Here is an 18395-nt window from a genome sequence, read left to right as displayed (position 1 = left end):
TCTCTCAAGAACAGATTCTGCTCTGAGATAGTAAAAAAACAGCAGAGGGCGCTGTTTTTCCTTTTCATTTGGCGATGGGTTCCCATGTATGTTGACTAGTGACTACTGACTACAATACCCAGAATTCAAAGTTGTTGAGCTACCTACGTAGAGACACGTGTGCAGTTACGCAATCGTTTCAAAGGTTGTGTCAGTACGCTGTAACACGCTTCGGGAACAAAATGTTATTGTTCGCCTAGTTGACAGGCTGACACACTTTTATTGAAGCGAAGACTCCAGAGCGGTAAGTAATACACCAGATACTATAGTACCGATCTGTTTTTACAATGCTATTTCATCATTGTATTCATCTGAGCGCTTTCCCCCCGACTATTTACATCATATAATGTGAGACATCGTCTGGGATTTGGGGGCTATATATGAGTGTTGTCTTCTCCTGTGTTTAAAGGCTGCACTACAGTTGAACTGACTGCTCTAGCTGATCACATAGGCTACATTATGATGATTATTTATAGGCTACTATTTAAAAAATTGTGTCAACATTATGTGAACAATTCAATAGTCATCCCCACAATAACGTCACAATATCAATATATTGGTAATATTGTGATATTTGATTTCGTCTAGCCTAGTAACGCCACCCCTGTACTTAGCTCCAATCGGAACCTCTCCCTCAGCTACCCTGTACTTTGAATGGTCAACAGTCACGGTGACTGTTTTGATTCTCAGCAGCAGCTGTTCTGCAAATACATACCATTATACTACCATACGTACACAAATGCCCTGGATGTAGCCAAGAAAATGGCCATTGATCGGATTAAAATGCTTGTTATTGAACAATACGGAAGATACGGGTACTTATACCTGCCCGATTCAAATTGTAACACCCGTGGCCATGGGTTAAGCACTTCATATTTAAACGTTTTACCGTTCATGTAGATGTACGGGTTGTAAATGGAGAAAGTGCCAAAACCAGTCCGCCATGACTGTCATGATATGACAGTCATTCTTCAGCCTTACCCTGGATGCATCATTGCACCTTATCACCTGCATGTTCTGTTCTGTTCTTTTCTCTTCTCTCTGTCTCCCTTTCTACTACCTAAGAAAAAGAAGATACTGGTGGAACAGACCACTTTCATATAGATACAGATATATAGGCTACAGGTTAAAACGGCAGCAGATTCTTTAGTGGGCATCACAGTAACATGATGTGCAGCTAGTAAGAGCATTTCTCGAAACGATTTGGGAAACCATCATAATGACAAGTTGTGTCATTATTTACAAACAAGAAGATAGTCCAAATATTTTGTCATGTTGTCAATATAGCAATATAACACTTGTAACAATGTAAGTATTTCTAATGTAAAGGACTGAGGTTTTGATGGCAATGATTGAAAACGCACAAGGATTCACTTTTACTGTATGGCATATCAATTTACAAAGTTACACAATACTGTGTGTGGGACTGGGAGACTGATTGCAAGAGATTGGATTGGACAGGATTCACATTTGCTATTACTGTTTGTAATGTAATTTCTTGACAGACCATGTCATTACGCTACAGAAAAGAAAAAGACAGGATTTGGAAAAGACACTAAACAAAATTGGAAATGTAAACATAGGAAACACTTTCTACACCTGATGTCTGTTGGGCCACAGTCTCATCCACATTACAAAGATACTTGCAATGCAGCATGGAATCTTATTGAAATATATTATATATGCTGCAGATTATGGCTATTTTAGTTTCACTTCTGATCAGAGAAATGCACCAAAGCAACTGAGAAAAACTGTAAATAAAATGAACTGTGTTGGTACCTTAGATTTATAGGTTGGTACAAATTATGCCCATCCTGCCGGAATATTCTTAAATTCGCCTATTTCTTGTTATGCTCTTGAACACTGGTTATTACAGCATGATAAAGTCTTCCTCATATAGTTTACTCTATCGTGTGTGTGTGTGTCTTTCCTTTTCCGTCTGTGCCAGTCTGCTGTCATGAGTGTATGACACCGTATGCAGTTGCTCCTGTCATCAGTATGAGTGGTGCTGCGCTGGGCGTTGTGATAGTGGTAGTGTTCTTCTTGGCCCTGCACCTCCTCCATCGCTATGGAGACTTCCACAAGCAGCAGCGCATGGTCCTGTTTGGCACCCTGCTGAGCTGGTACCTGTGCTTCCTCATCGTCTTCATCCTGCCACTGGATGTCAGCACGGTATGAAGCTGTTTAACCTACACTTGCTGTGTGTGTGTGTGTGTGTGTGTGTGTGTGTGTGTGTGTGTGTGTGTGTGTGTGTGTGTGTGTGTGTGTGTGTGTGTGTGTGTGTGTGTGTGTGTGTGTGTGTGTGTGTGTGTGTGTGTGTGTGTGTGTGTGTGTGTGTGTGTGTGTGTGTGTGTAAAAGGCTGGGCAATTAACAGAAGATATATCGAAACCGATATTTAGAACCAATAACCGACTTAATCTTGCTCGTGTTGGTTAATCGAGAAGCAGAAAATGTATATATCAACGAATCCACACAAAGAAATTCTGACAGATTCTTTTAATAATCAAGTAAATCAATTAGCCTGATTAACTACAGAGTTAGTGTCGTTGAGCAAGACGCTGAACCCCTAATTTCTCCCGATGAGTAGGTTGGTGCCTTGCATGGTTTCCTCTGCCATCAGTGTATGAATGTGTGTGTGAATGGGTGAATGTAATGCACAATCTATGTAAAGCGCTTTGGATAAAAGCGCTATATAAATGCACCATTTACATAACCTTGTATTATACATCGTTGTACAACTGGCATGCGAAAATAGCCGATCTACAAGCTCAGCTTGACTTGGCTAGTGTTCCCAATTGCATCCAATACAATTTAAAAAAAGCATTTGTCACCGCCAAGCTTGTAGATTTGCTATTTACACTTAAAATAAATAAAAGTGTATTAATCGTACGCGCGCACGTGTGTGCATGTACCATATAAGTAATAACCACCTTCTGCCCGGCCCCCAGTAACAATCATGTCCTGTACCCTGTTAAATCAACACTGCAGTAATTTACCTAAGTGAATAATATTGGTAGTCTGTCAGCCATATGTCTGTTTTTCGTGTGGACCTGTGTAACCTACCCACCCCTTGGTCAGTTCTTTTTTGAATCAAAATCAATGTGATTTTTAGTTAAATAAAGGTTACAATACCTGCAGGTTTTGCTATGTACAATCTTGAGTCACGACTTGACCACTGTGTGTGTGTGTGTGTGTGTGTGTGTGTGTGTGTGTGTGTGTGTGTGTGTGTGTGTGTGTGTGTGTGTGTGTGTGTGTGTGTGTGTGTGTGTGTGTGTGTGTGTGTGTGTGTGTGTGTGTGTGTGTGTGTGTGTGTGTGTGTGTGTGTGTGTGTTCGTGTGCTCCTTTTTGTAGACCATCTACAACCAATGTAAGTTAGACAATGCAGAGAAGCCCACTAATCAGACAAACTCCACCTCGTCTACTTATCCGTCCCTCAGGTAAATGCTCTTTCTTTACATTCTAATCATTTATGCTTCAGTTTCAAGGTCTACAAAGAAATGATGACTTATGCTCTAAATTAACAATGTCATGTTCTATCTCGCCAAATGATACATACTAGTGTCTACAGTTTTATTCAACAGAGGGCTTTTGATGCACCTGCTACCTGTTGTTTAACCCAGTGGTTGTCACATTTTTCATGTCAATGACCCCCAAATTAAAATGTATTATTTGGCAACGGACCCCCATCTGAAAATATTTTTTCTTTGAAAATAGCATATCTACAAGCTCACACCTCTACATTCACAGTATTATAGTTTTTCTTGATAAGAGTGTTGACAGAAAATAGGGTTCAAAGTGTCGGAATGCGGAAATGAAACTGATGAAATCGAGCTGAGAGAATTGAAGCTTTCAACTTCTTACAAACTAACCAGCCATACTTCAATACTTTCCTTTCAGTCTATGATAAGGTCTTTTGTGCCTGTGTACACTACGCAAAGTGTGTCATTGGTTACCGTGTCATTGGTTACTGTGTCACTTTCACAACAGTCAATAAAAGTATGTCATCAACCATATGGTGTACGCTTCTAACCCTGTCTTGTGACAGATAATGATAGGTCTGCACATATGAGCCAGCAGTTTTATAAATAATTCGATTTCCATCTCTCCTTTATAACTTTGAACCATTTATGTGTGTGCATTTCAGTGCACAGAAGGTGTGTGAAGAGCCATGGAGTTACATCCCAGATGGCATCCTACCTGTGTTCTGGAGAGTTGTCTACTGGACTTCCCAGTGTCTCACATGGTGAGATTACAATAAAGGTTATCACAGAACAGGTTGTAGTTTCTCAGTCACCATCAAAACTATCAAATGGTAATATAACAAGTGCAAGGGTTAGAGCCAAAGTTGGATGTGTGGTATCTCTTTAAGAGATTCATTTTCAGTTTAGTATATTAAAGGGTAATTTATACTTTGGTCGAACGACTGTTTTGCAACAAAATAGTGTCAATGAATTGTTTTCCCCCAACAGCATATTTATTGAATTATTTATGGGTCAATGCATTTTCAGTTGAAAATACGCTGTTGTTTGATGCTCGGGTGGTGCAGGGATAAAGTTCCTGTCCACCATCAAGCTTGAAGCTTCCGACTTGGCGGAGCGTCCATACGAATACAGCTGTGATTGCGGGACAATCTTTGTTGCTACACCAGTGACTCCCACAGGCCACCTGTCAGTGGGGGGTGTTACACGAGTAGGGTGTACAGTAGGTGCTACATACTCTCGGTGGGGGCTCCTCACTGGCGCAGCAGTGACAAGATTATGGGAATTGCCATGACGACTAAATTGGGAGAAAAGGGGGGGAAAGTTATTGACAACTCTAATTTAAAGGAGTAGTTCACCCCAAAAAAATACTTATTTTCTATCAATTACACACACCTTGAATTCATGGAGATTTTGTTGTTTTTGTCGCATTCCTGAGACAATAATTTGATGACTGGGTTATATCGGTCAGTAGGAGACTCTTTGAGTCTTCTACCGGCAGAGGTGGACAAAGTACTCGACCCCAGTAGGCTACTTGAGTAAGAGTACAGATACTCTTGGTCAAATTTACTCCACTACAAGTAAAAGTAGCTCAGTCAAAATGTTACTCAAGTAAGAGTAAAAAAGTCATTGCTTTTAAATATACTTAAGTATTCAAAAGTACATGCTTTGAAAAATACTTAAAGTACAAGTAAAAGTAAAAGTAGAAGTACATTTCTTAATTTAATTTATAGGACCTTGTAACTCTTGTTTCAGAGAAGTACTGTAACTCTCTGAAACCACCTGCACTGCATGCACTGATGTGCTTGCTTGTAGAACCACTACGTTATACAAAGCCTTCAGAAACACCTATAAAAACATAGAAATGACTGAGGAACCAGAACTAAATACTTTCACTCCTATAGGGCATAACAGTGGCGGCCATTTTCTGGTTCCACTTCAAAATAGTCAATGCATTTTCCCCATTGACATTTCCAAAAATATCTATATCAATTTATATCAAAAATATTTTCCAAAAATATTTATATCAAATATTTTTTTCTGTGATTTTATATTTAATTATATGATATACTATATTTAACTCTTTGACTGCCAGAGTATTTTCATAAAGTACTCCCCCAGTGCCAGCAATTTTCGTGTTTTTTTTATTTTTATATTTTGAATTTTTTCATGAAAATAATTTAAAGACACATAATTTAAAGACACAGCACAAATCCGCCACTAGAGAGCAGCACATGACAGCTTGATCAGGTCGTTGGATCACTGGCACCCTTCTTGAGAGATTAAACAGGGAAATGCATGAAAACGGATGTGACGTGGTCTCACATTGTCTGATCGGCCAAAATTACGATGTGATACACGACAGCGATGACTGATCGTCACCCAGACCATAGATTATAGAAGAGAACCTGTCCGTTTGTTTGTTATACCGTGTGAAAAAACGTTTGTTTACCTATTCTGGACGAAAATGACCGGGGAAAAAAATTAAAAACCGGAAAGTTTTATGGTCATGATTCACCAGGACCCTGGATGACTTGATTCTAGGCTTAAAATAATTGATATAAATATTTTTGGAAATGTCAATGGGAAAAATGCATTGACTATTTTGAAGTGGAACCAGAAAATGTCTGCCACTGCTATGCCCTATACACCTATACAAGATGTACTGTAACAAAGAGGCGAGCGGAGGGGGAAGCCAGAAACACGGCTAGTGTGAGAGCAGAAGTTAGGCCAATTGCATTTTAGGGAAGAAAAAGAAATTGCCAACCTAAAGGCAAAACCGCACCAATGCAACTAGTCGCAAACCCCTTGCAACAAAACCGTTTTAAGGTCAACCGCACCAATGCAACTCCTTGCAACTGCCATTGGGGATAATGGTTGCAAGTGGTTGCAAGTAGTTGCATGTTGCAAGGAGTTGCATGGCGAATCATTGGTGTGGATGTGGAGTGGGCTTAAAAGTACTCAGTACTTTTCAACCTTCCTACAAATGTACTCGAGTAAAAGTAAAATATTTGTCTTGGAAATGTACTTAAGTAAGAGTACTAAGGATCAAAAAAATCTAATACTCAAGTAAAGTACAGATCCTCAGAACCTGTACTCAAGTACATTTACTCCGTTACTGTCCACCACTGTCTACCGGAGGCTCACGCTGGGCATCAAATTATTGGCTTAAGAATGCGACAAAAAACAAAAAAATCTCTGTGAATTCAAGGCTTCATGGGGTGTGTAAATGAGTAGAGTAGAAAATAAGTAATGTTTTGGGTGAACTTCTCCTTTAAGAGAAACAAAGATTTTTGTGGTGCAACAATTTTTTCTATGAAGTGTAAATTTACCTTAATTCACTCTCTCTTTTAATCTCTCTTTGGTATTTCTGTGGTAATGGTGCATGAAAGGCTCCTGCTGCCGTTCATGCAGTCCTATGCACGCTCAGGGGCCTTTTCTATCGTTGGAAAGATCAAAACAGCTCTGATAGAAAATGCCATCTACTACGGCACCTACCTCCTCATCTTCATCTCTCTGCTCATCTATGTGGCCAGTCACCCACAGTGGCAACTCACCTGGTAAGTATACCATTCACTACAGCAATATTCCAAATGGTTCTTCCATGTAGAGAAATGGCTACAGTGGCACTCACTGAATAGAAAGCACTATGAACATATAGCAGGTGGGACTTTTATGATGGCTAAATCTAGTGTTAGTCATGGGTGGAGTACCTCCTTGGTTTGGATAGCTCAAATTGCCATCTATAATCGATTTCAAATGTCACCGGTCTATCTTACAGTGTATGGCTTGGTCTTTCCTGCTGCTTGTTTAGTGTTCCGTTTATATTTTGTATGTTGAGATATGTATTCCACTTTGAACTTAGTGTCCCTATTTTGGGCATGTTATTATAGGCAAAGATGAATGCCAACCTTTTTAAAACAATAGCTAAAATAGCAGATCTGTAAGCTTACAATGTCAAATTGTGAGCTTGTAGATCAGTTATTTTAGCAATTTTCGCGTGACACCGTTTTTTTAGTGCATCCTGCCACTCATCAAGAAATTGTTTGTCAGTTCTGGCTTATTGAAGGTTATATAATACATATTGCACCCTAAGGCTCTGTGCCAGTTCGCTTTAATGCTTTTGCTTCAACAAAGAGTCAGAACAGAAAGAAATTGCAACACAGATGAGTACACATGAATAAAACCTGCCACTGAAAGGTTCATGTTTTAAATTTGACTAGGAGGGAGCTTCAGACCATTGGCATCACGGCCGCCAACACCTGGGGCCTCTTCCTGCTAGTGCTGTTGCTAGGCTATGGCCTGGTGGAGATCCCGCGTTCCTATTGGCTCTCGTCTAGCCATGCTTATCTGCTGGCCAAGACGTACTTCAAGGCAGCCAAGATGGCCACTGAGAAGGCAGACGCTGAGGAGAACTTGGCTGATGTTATGGAGGTGAGAGGACAGCGAAGTGTGTTTGTAGGACTGTCATGCCATTAACTACAAGATTTGCCTGAAATTGAAGTTTATTTCACCCCAAATTCACAATGTATTACTAACCTGTGAAGCCAAACCATAGAACTCAAATGAATTCACATACATTACATGCAACAAAGTAAGCAAAAAATATATATAGTGGTTTTAGCCTTAACCAAAATTTAAATTGGTTTTCTCAGGAAGTGGCAACTGTCCATGAAACCGTTAAGTACAACCACCCTCTCAGGAAGTGTGTTGACAGCATTTTGAAAAAGGTGAGGAAATGAAACCTTTAAACACTTTGCAAGCTTGTTCTATATCCATATATCACCTGCATACACTGTCAAATCTAGAGTGTTCATTTACGTCTGAAATTCAATTAAATTAACAACCACATGTTCATCTTGACACTTCATTTCAGTGTCCCACTGAGTACCAGGAGCAGATGGGGAGGGACATAGAGAGCTCTGATGGCAGCAGTGATCGGGAAAACCAGCGCAATGTTCTTCCATCCAAGTGGAGCCTAGTGAAGCTCCATAAACAAGTACCTATACTTTATATCAAATATATCAGTGTCATTTTAGAAATGCAAAACAGAAAAATTAAATGATGTTAAATTAAAGGTATTATGCAGCCACTGGAATGACAACAATGGCCTGTGTTGATTTTACTGTGTACTTCAGGTGATCACTGCAGTGCAAAGGCAGAGTCAGACTCAGGTCCAGTGGTCTATCCTGTTGGGCCAGGCCTTCCACCTAGAAGATGTGACTAAGAGCCAGAGCAGCCCAGCCCACCAGTTCATCCACAGCTTCAGCTCACAACAGCACCAAAGCTGGCTCCACAGGTTCATCTACACTTCTACTGTAGGTGAGTTCATTATCGGTCATAAAGTCTATAATCGGTGGTCTAGGACTCTCCAAAATTGGGATCAGCAATGGACGCAAAAATCTGGCATCGATCGGCTCTTACAAAAACATCATGTCAAGTTTTGCAGAGGGCATAATCTGTTCCATCATCCAGCCACAGCAACAAGTAGAACAAGACTGTACTCACTTGATTGTGATTGTGACCTTGACCTTTGACCACATTATCACTTCTTAGAAGCCCTACAGCCTATTCTGAACATGAAAATCGATTTTGACCTTGACTTTCATCGTGACCTTTACCTATCACCTTTTCGGTCAAAACATCAAGTTCCATGATAACATAATCCCATTCTCAAGTGTGTGTGTGTGTGTGTGTGTGTGTGTGTGTGTGTGTGTGTGTGTGTGTGTGTGTGTGTGTGTGTGTGTGTGTGTGTGTGTGTGTGTGTGTGTGTGTGTGTGTGTGTGTGTGTGTGTGTGTGTGTGTGTGTGTGTGTGTGTGTGTGTGTGTGTGTGTGTGTGTGTGTGTGTGTGTGTGTGTGTTGTGTGTGCGTGTGTGTCCTACCCAGAGTGGTACTGGCAGTGTGTGCTGAGACAGTGGTTCTACAGGTTACTGGCGTTGTTTCTGTGTCTCCTCTCCGTGGCGGTGGTGTGGTCAGAGTGTACCTTCTTCAGCACACATCCTGTCCTCTCTCTCTTCGCCGTGTTCATCCAAATGGCCGAGAAGCAGTACAACTATATTTGTATTGAGGTAAACTCATTCACATGGGCACAAATGCAGGCACAGGCAGCTGAGACACACACATCTCTCTCTCACTCACTCACTCACTAACTCACTCACTCACTCACTCACTCACTCACACACACACAGAGATCCACATGATTCGATTATTTTCCTCCGTCAGGCCAGAGGCTATATTTATTATTATTTGCCCCTGTGTGTCTACTACTGTATATTTGCGTGTGTGTGTGAATTGGCGCCATGCCGTTCCAATGTGGAACTCGGATTTCATGTGTCCAGCCTATGACGTCAGTCATCTACTGTATGACGTATGACTCCAAATTCGGGCTAAACAGAGCCCCATTGACTTCCATTATAAAATGACTGTTCAATATTTCAAAAAGCATAAAACCTATGAGAAAGAATGTGGAGATACGTTTGTGGCCTACTTACTGGCAGTGTGCATACAAAGTTTGACGCTGATCAGTCCAGTGGTTTGCGAGATTATCTCCGGACACACAGACAGACAGACAACATAGACCCTCCTGTAGACTCCTCTGCCTCCTATAGAGCCATGCCGTACAAATACCGTACGTACTTTTGCTAAGGGCTACGACAAAACTGACGTAGAGGTCCTAGTGATGTAACCGTTCCACGCCATAATATATAGCTGGAGTCTGAGTGGAGATCACAGATTCAACAGTTGCTCCCTGACATGAAAGTAAATGAAGCAGAGCTAATTCATTTGTTGAAAGGAGCCAAACACAGTACACAGAATAATCAGATTTCAATGGTTATTGAAGAACGTCAACAGGATCAACAGGCCCTGACCTCGGGGGAGAAAAAAGTCAGTTTCCTGAGGAGGGTGAAGTGGTGGCTCTTTGGCAAATCAAAGGGGACAAGAGTTGTAAACATCATCACCACTCCACCTCCTCAAGCTCAGAATGAACTGCTGGCTGAAGATGCAGGGACCCTCACCTCAGAGGATGCTATACAATCCGTTATATTTTATAAAGAGGAAGACAAATTTGACATGTTGCTGACGTCAGGATATCACAAACAAGCAGTAGGAGGTGACGGGCAGAACCAGAAAGGTCGGTTCTTCGCGGCTGCGGTCCAAAAGCTGAAGTGTATGGCTACCTTCATCATGAAACCATTTTCAGCCCTGCGCAGGTTCTACTCTAGTTACACAGATCTTGTTATACTTTCTGTAACAGAGCCAATCTGTTCTGTTGTTTTTGTAGCTCTGGATCCAAGCAAACTACTTTACCCTCATGATCCCATCTGGAATAATGAGAAATGGAGGTCTTCAACAGGCAGGTGTCGTTAGGCCTTGGCATCTGAGGCTACAGACCTGAATGTTCTATGAATAGCCTCAGATCTATAAACAGAAATAGGAATAACTAAAAAGCTGCGGTTAGTGGAGCACATATCTCCGCCAGGCCGGGTGAAACTCCATATTTGGGCAAGACTGACGAAAAAAGAAAAAGCACCAATACCACCCTTTCCTTCGGACTAGGGTGCGCAAGATTGTATTGGTCCAGCATTTCGCAAGATTAGCCCCAGATATACAAGGCAGGGGAAAAAACGTAATCTCCCACCTTGCCTTCAGCCTGATGGTGATCATATGAGAATTAACATTCTAACAATTTCACAATTTTATGGAAGGACAAAGTTGTGATTAAAAAGAAAGCACTGATTTATTAGCTCCTCAGGCAGGTTGTTCCAGAGCCAAGGAGCCCTGACAGCAAAGGCACGGCCACCCTTTATCTTTGTCTTAATAAAAGGCCATTGCCCATTGCTAGATTCAAAGCCATACTCTGCTTTGTTCCATGTGTGCGCATGTCTTCAACACCAAACATTAATATTTTCATTTCAACATAACAAAACACAAACGCATGGGTACCTAGGCTATTACATCATAAACTACAAAACAATTGTGTAATAATAAAATATGGGTATAGTAGCTTTTTTGAGCTCGCCTTTTGTCTTTAATATACAAAGTTGTACCGTGTACTTGTAATGAATGAATGAATGAATGAATGAATTCAGCTAATATGCCACCTCTTTGTGGCTGTTGTGTTTCCTCCCCACCAGATGGCGTGCTTCGTCAGCATCTTCTTTCTTTGTGTGTGCGTGTACTCTACTGTCTTCAGAATCAGAGTATTCAACTACTATTACCTGGTGCCACACCATCAGACTGATGCTTACAGCTTGCAGTTCAGTGGGATGTGAGTCCAAGTAATTTTTTTATTTTATATTAGGATGTAGTAGGCTTAATGATTCAGAACTTAATTCAGTTAAGTTTGCCAGTGAAACCACAGCAAGCAGTGGGATACTATTACTGAGACAGTGTTGAGGAGTTAAATTAGATGCTGGCCTAGTGGTTAATTATGAGCCTATATGTGGCGCATACCACATATAGGCTCATAATATGTCGTCGGGCTCGGTAAACGAGCCCGACGACATATTATGAGCCTAAGGACACGCAAAGGTCGTCGCGTTCGGTAAACGAGCCCGACGACCTTTGCGTGCCACTCCCCGTCTCTCCCTCCCTGTTTCCTGTCTCTCTACTGTGTACTATCAATAAAGGCAGAAAAGCCTAAAAAATATCAAAGCATCATAAATATAATAATAGGCAAACATCCAGTGAAAATAGCAGATCTCAGAACTCAAACTTCTTCCAATGTTTCTTCCGATTGCTTTAAACCGGCTATGCTTTTTCTTTCTTCTACCTCAGGTTGTTTTGCCGTCTGACCCCTCCTTTGTGTCTTAACTTCCTGGGTCTGATCCACATGGACTCAGCCGTTTCACACAAAGACAGAATCCAGACCTCCTATACCTCAGTGGGTGACATACATCCTTGCATGGATAATAACACACACACATGCACATGGACACGCACACACATACTGTACTGTGCATACTGTATATCTCACGTAACCTTTCCCCCCCACTACACAGTATAATCAAAATGTTGATTAATTGAATTTATATTTACATTTATTTGTAACTCAGAGTTAAATGAACACTCAGGATTTTACTGTGTACCATCTTCTGTGTAGACCAGATTGAGAAGGAAACCACATCTCCCATGATTCTTTTCTCTATGTCAGATCATGGGCTCCATGCGTCTGCTGTCCTTCATGTCTGATGGTTTCTACATCTACTACCCCATGCTGATATTGCTGCTCTGTTTGGCCACTTACTACAGGTCAGTCAGTCTAACTCTATTTCGTTTCGGTGTAGTTTAACAGGTCCATTTGGTTTAATTTGTACACGTGTTTGAATACACTTTGTACACTTGAATACACTACAGAAGATGAATATCATAGTAGTGATATTATAGCGATATAATTTTAGTTTGAACAAATATACAACAATAAAACAGTAAAACAACTGTATAACAATTAAATGCAGGCATAGTACCTGTCTAGAGCTCATTGTTCAGCTGTTGGATACTGAAAATGGGTCTTATGTAAATGGCAGTGGTGTCGTGGAGGCCACACGGAGTAGGACGGCATGTGGCCAGTAATTTTTTCACGCGCAAGGTACGGCACGCACGTGCACGCTAGAACGTGCCCCCCCCCGTAGATTCCCGAGCCAAGTACCCAAATGGCTACTTTGCATAACAGGTTTACAAGTGAGTGTGAAAACCTCAGATTCCTCACTTTTCACATTTATAGGCTACACGCCACGGTAAGCAACACAGCATGTTGCTTTAGTAGGGCTGCTGCCAGTATCCTATCTGCACGCATTCTCAGCCACCGTCGAAGAAGAGAAAGATACTCGTTCAAAGCAAACTTTTAGTTTCAGCTCTATAATTCATGTCATTCCTTGAATTTGTATTAGTTTAAAAAGACTAAGACATTTTCTAAGCTAAAAAACATTTCCTATTCAAACATGTTTCCTAATTTAAGATAAAATAAAATGCGCGCGGTGTGCGCGTGACGTCATTAAAATACCGTCCTGCCAAAAAAAATCACCATGACACCGCTGGTAAATGGTGCATTTATATAAATGGTAAATGGTGCATTTATATAGTGCTTTTATCCAAAGCGCTTTAGATTGTGAATTTCATTCACCTATTCACACACATTCACACACCGATGGCGGAGGAAACCATGCAAGGTCACTTATGTCTTGTGAATAGAGCTTGCCTCCCTGATCGAGCGAGGTTGTTTGTCTGGAATTCCCACTTGGCCAGGGGAGATATTGGGCTTATGAGCTTTAGGCAGTAGTAACCGACACCGGATACTTAAATAATAATAATAACCTTTATTTGTATAGCACCTTTCATGACATGAAATGCAGCTCAAAGTGCTTTACAGAGCAAGAATACAATTACAGAAAAAGTACAAATAATTTAACAATAAAGCAAAAAAAGAAAAGCAAAAGCATATAGCATTAAATTAATAGCAAAAAAGGCAGTAAATCAGGCAAAACAGTGAGGAAGAGTAAGGGAAATCACCTCCAACGACTGTAGATGTACTATTTACATTGTATTAACATACTTAACCATACAGATTGGTTAAAATAACATTTTATTCATTACAATAAGTTCCGGATTGCAGCTTTAACACAATGCAACATTATGTGTAACAGGTTTTTTTTGTGTGTCTTTGTTTGTAGCCTTGGCTCACGCTGTTTGAACCTCCTGGGCTTCCATCAGTACATCACAGATGATGACTTGACCTCTGATCTAGTTGAGGAGGGCAGGGAACTCATCAGAAGAGGTTGTTCATTAATTGTTTCTTTATACTGGTTACTTGATTTATTTGCATTTCAGTGGCGATCAGTTCATTAACATATAATAATAATTTAATATGTGCTTTTCTGTGTAGAGAGAAGAAAACAACAGAGGACAGAGGATGGCGAGAATCGACAATGGGTTAGAACAATTAGTTATCATTTTTAACCTATGAGTAACATTTACCAAACATCACTTTTCAACTTTGAGAAACTCTCTAAGAAAGAAATATTACTAACATGTACAGTACCAGCCAATAATGAAGGCTCACTGTACAGTAAAATGACAGTATATACAGTATTATTTTAACTCAGAAGAGTGTACAAATGGTTTCATTTGGTTCCCTTATGGAACAGGTTTCCCAAAATGCGAGCCACCTGGCTGGGGGCCAATTGGAAAGGAGAGGAATAAATCATAAATCATAAATCATAAATCATGAATCATAACATATATGTATATTTTTCTCTTTGTTTCATTTCAATTCAAGTCACAAGATTATTGTGCCATTTTAACCACTTTCAACATGGCATACCTATTTTGGGCATGTCATTATTGTCGAAATTGTTAAAATGTTTTTATAACAGTTACAAATATTTCAGCTCACAACATAGTACACAACAAGTAAGCTTGTATATCGGCTAATTTCATAAAAAAAATTAAGCCATTTTGTGATGCCATAGCCAGAGGATATGCTAATGTGGTGGTCCTTCAAAGTTTGTGAACCCCTGCCTTAAAGGGGAAATCCACCCATTTTCAATATTTAACTATGTCATTAATATAGCATAAAGGAGTTGTGTGGAAATAAGAAAAAATTAAAAAAAAAATTAACATTGCAAAAAAATTAAACATTGCAAAAAAATTAACATTGCAAATTACACCATGATGAGTCATCACAGTGTAATTTGCAATGTTAATTTTTTTGCAATGTTAAATTTTTTTGCAATGTTATTTTTTTTTTTAATTTTTTCTTATTTCCACACAACTCCTTTATGCTATATTAATGACATAGTTAAATATTGAAAATGGGTGGATTTCCCCTTTAAGGATGAAGGATGAGGATTTTACTGTGTAGATTTACTCTGTATTCGATGCTCTGTGCGTGTGTGTGTGTGTGTGTGTGTGTGCGTGTGTGTGTGTGTGTGTGTGTGTGTGTGTGTGTGCGTGCGTGCGTGTGTGTGTGTGCGTGCGTGTGTTTCAGGGCTGGAGGGAGCGATATGGGCATCAGGGGATTGTAGGCCGTACCAAAAATGGTTACTCCCAGTTAAAGGATGACTGCCCTTCCACAGAGATCAATACAAATGGTAACGTCCGTCTATAAGAGGGTCATTCTGTGTGTGTGTGTGTGTGTGTGTGTGTGTGTGTGTGTGTGTGTGTGTGTGTGTGTGTGTGTGTGTGTGTGTGTGTGTGTGTGTGTGTGTGTGTGTGTGTGTGTGTGTGTGTGTGTGTGTGTGTGTGTGTGTGTGTGTGTGTGTGTGTGTGTGTGTGTGTGTGTGTGTGTGTGTGAGATATAATGAAATATATAGTGAAACACCATATTTAGTGTAGCTTCAGTCTCCATTGCCCATACTCCATTAGCCTCCAGGTGCCCAGCCCCATACAGCTACGTCAAAGGGTAGGTAGGCCCTGCTGCCCAAGGGATGTTAAGTCTTACAATATCTCAGATTGGGTTACTTTGGCTCATTCACCGCCCTTTGAATCCATCACCTCCGCTTACAAACTCCTCTTCCATTGCGCCAGCATAGCAGGTTGAATACAACCCCAGGTCTCCCACACGGGTAATATACCACTTCACACTTGGAAAAAGAGCTCCATTCTGGCCGGGAGATATTTAGCCTTACAAGGTTTCATCCAGGGCCTCTCTACTACAGTAGAAAACAAATGTATTCATAGCAACTGTGTTCAGTCTTTTATGTACAGCTCAGTGTGCAATCAGTGAGGATAATTATGGTGTTTTCTGCCAGGATGTGCGTGCGTGCGTGCGTGCATGTGTGTGGGAGTGTCAGTGTTTTGTGCATGTTGCTTGGCACAGAAAGTAAAAGTGTAATATAAGTAGTGCTGCAACTATCGATTAACTTCTTTGCGATAATTCTATCGATTACTTTTTCGATGAATGGAATAATAGTTAAGCTGTGTGCCCGTGTCAGCAGCCCAGTGTTCTTGGAGGGAGCAGGAAGAGAGGGAGCAGAATACAGCTCTGCTGCAGAACACCCAGTCTGTGAACTACAGTGGTGAAGAAAACCTCAGTGGTTCCCCAGCCAAACGGTATGCTCACTCATATACAGTGGTGGAAAAAGTACTCACATGTTTTACTTAAGCAAAAGTATTAATACTGCAATACAGAAATACTCTGTTACAAGTAAAAATCCGGAATTCTACATTTACTTGAGTAAAAGTACAAAAGTATTGGAATAAAAATGTACTCAAAGTAGCAAAAGTAGAAAGTACTCACTATGCAGAATGTCCTATTTCAACTTTTCAAATGTATAAAAAATATTTTGAAAATAGCAGATCTACAAGCTCGCAATGCATCACATTGTGAGCTTGTGAGCTACTTTCAAATGGCCGAAATGTATAGAGTTGGAGTGGTTAATGTATGTTTTGTAATAAAGTAACTATTAACTAAAGTTTTCAAATCATTGTAGTGGAGTAAAAGTACAATATGCTTCTGAGATGTAGTGGAGTAGAAGTGAAAGTACTGACAACTGGAAAGCACTGGAAAAGCATAACACTGAATGAGCATTGTAATTCTTAAAGATTACCGCTGTATGCATCTCTCTCTCGCAGGTACACGGGAGGACGTTTCCTATCTCTTACTGCGCCCCGGACTGGCATCTTTGATGATGTTTGAAAGACAAAGAGGAGAAGAGATATTCTTGTTTCAAAATGAAAAAGAAAAAAGTATAGGGTTGTCTTGAGGAGAAGAAAGGATGATGTCTCAAGTCAAGAAACAATAAGGGCGGCCATACCTGAATGTGTAGAGAGGCCACCTGAGAAACAGAAGGACCCCGGGTCACCCACCAGCCCTGGTCTATGTGTCGAAGTGTCCCTGAGCAAGGCACTTAACCCCTAACTGCCCCCCGGGTGCTGCATTACTAGCACTTGCACACTGCTGGTGGCTCCTAATAGGATGGGTTAAAAGCAGAGGTATGTGCAAATGCATGTGCAAATGTACTGTGACAAAAAAATGCCCCAAAGGAGTGGGGACCATACTGTATTATTATAAGATGGTGCCAAAACAGAAGAGGATATGAAAGAACAAGTCACAATTGATTGAAACGAACATTTTGACTGTTGAATTTTACATCTCGGGGATATTGTGGGTGACTATACTGTGACTGGATTAGCTTCCAGTTTCATTTAAGGGCGTTTTTGTAACATCATTTTTTTTTATTAGACCATAAAGATGGGTGGATAATCTTTTATAGCCAGACGTATCGAGATCTCCGCCTACCATTATAGCTGGTGCTGTCTATATTCAATCTAGGGGCAAGAACAGCTACAAAAACGGCCGGTAACAAATCTACGCCTTACTGCTTTGAAACCAATTCCTGATTCTGTCCTAATATGAAGGACTGCCCTAAAGTCTTTGCATTGGTCAGTAGTGCTGTTATCTTTCCAAATTGTTTCCACCCAGTTCAAGCCCTACACTGAATTTAGATGGTTGGCAGAGATCTACGATACTACGCAAGACTAGGGGGCCAAAATGTTGTTTTCATATCAAATGTAGCTGTATGCTACAGCTGTTTGCTTTCTGATAATCTTGTGGGTGAAGAGAAATGAGATTGCACATCCTTCTCTAAAAGAGGATAAGCAAACAATCTTTTGTTATATTAACAAAATGTATGTTCAAGTAATTAATAAAAACACCTTTGTTGATACCAACAATTTTGATAAACTATTTGTTGATTATGCCTTCATCTACTGTGTTAAGTACGGTAGTTCCTATTAAAAGCTTGGGTAGGTTTTAAAGGTGGTGACTATCTTTAAGGTTTTTCATAGTTTTTTGGTAGATTGACCTTTATCGAACAATGTTATATATCCCAGACCCATTGATGCAATATTAAATGACATGGCTCTAGTCGCACTG

The 18395-nt window shown here is 40.4% G+C and overlaps 1 protein-coding gene across 2 annotated transcripts; it reads left to right on the top strand.

Annotated features, from left to right (window-relative positions):
• The first annotated feature begins 200 nt into the window (after nucleotides 1–200).
• LOC308088471 (G-protein coupled receptor-associated protein LMBRD2B-like) lies at nucleotides 201–18259 on the top strand. 2 transcript variants are annotated; one of them, XM_080432933.1, is made up of 18 exons: nucleotides 201–283; nucleotides 1988–2211; nucleotides 3392–3477; nucleotides 4185–4283; nucleotides 6912–7079; nucleotides 7743–7953; nucleotides 8175–8249; nucleotides 8396–8518; nucleotides 8658–8841; nucleotides 9407–9588; nucleotides 11656–11789; nucleotides 12299–12404; nucleotides 12675–12772; nucleotides 14191–14294; nucleotides 14403–14449; nucleotides 15507–15609; nucleotides 16456–16570; nucleotides 17093–18259. In XM_080432933.1, exons 2-18 carry the CDS (start codon nucleotides 2005–2007, stop codon nucleotides 17154–17156), a joined length of 2106 nt encoding a protein of 701 aa, XP_080289059.1. In that variant the 5' UTR covers nucleotides 201–283; nucleotides 1988–2004; the 3' UTR covers nucleotides 17157–18259. The 2 variants fall into 2 exon arrangements, with proteins under 2 accessions (XP_080289059.1, XP_080289058.1); XM_080432932.1 differs by having other exon boundaries at nucleotides 16453–16570.
• Nucleotides 18260–18395: the final 136 nt, after the last annotated feature.

This window comes from Gymnoscopelus braueri (genome assembly GCF_963280865.1).
Source record: "Gymnoscopelus braueri genome assembly, chromosome: 7".
NCBI classification, from domain to species: domain Eukaryota; kingdom Metazoa; phylum Chordata; class Actinopteri; order Myctophiformes; family Myctophidae; genus Gymnoscopelus; species Gymnoscopelus braueri.
The sequence above is the reverse complement of the archived record's forward strand: the minus strand, read 5'-3'. Positions and strand labels throughout refer to the sequence as shown.

What these genes read in the sequence shown, in the direction of transcription:
- LOC308088471 (XM_080432932.1), top strand. Translation starts at nt 2,005, where the DNA reads ATGACACCGTATGCAGTTGCTCCTGTCATCAGTATGAGTGGTGCTGCG. An exon ending in TTGACAGCATTTTGAAAAAG is followed by an intron (nt 8,250 to 8,395) that starts GTGAGGAAATGA and finishes ACTTCATTTCAG; the next exon opens with TGTCCCACTGAGTACCAGGA. An exon ending in AGTGGTTCCCCAGCCAAACG is followed by an intron (nt 16,571 to 17,092) that starts GTATGCTCACTC and finishes TCTCTCTCGCAG; the next exon opens with GTACACGGGAGGACGTTTCC.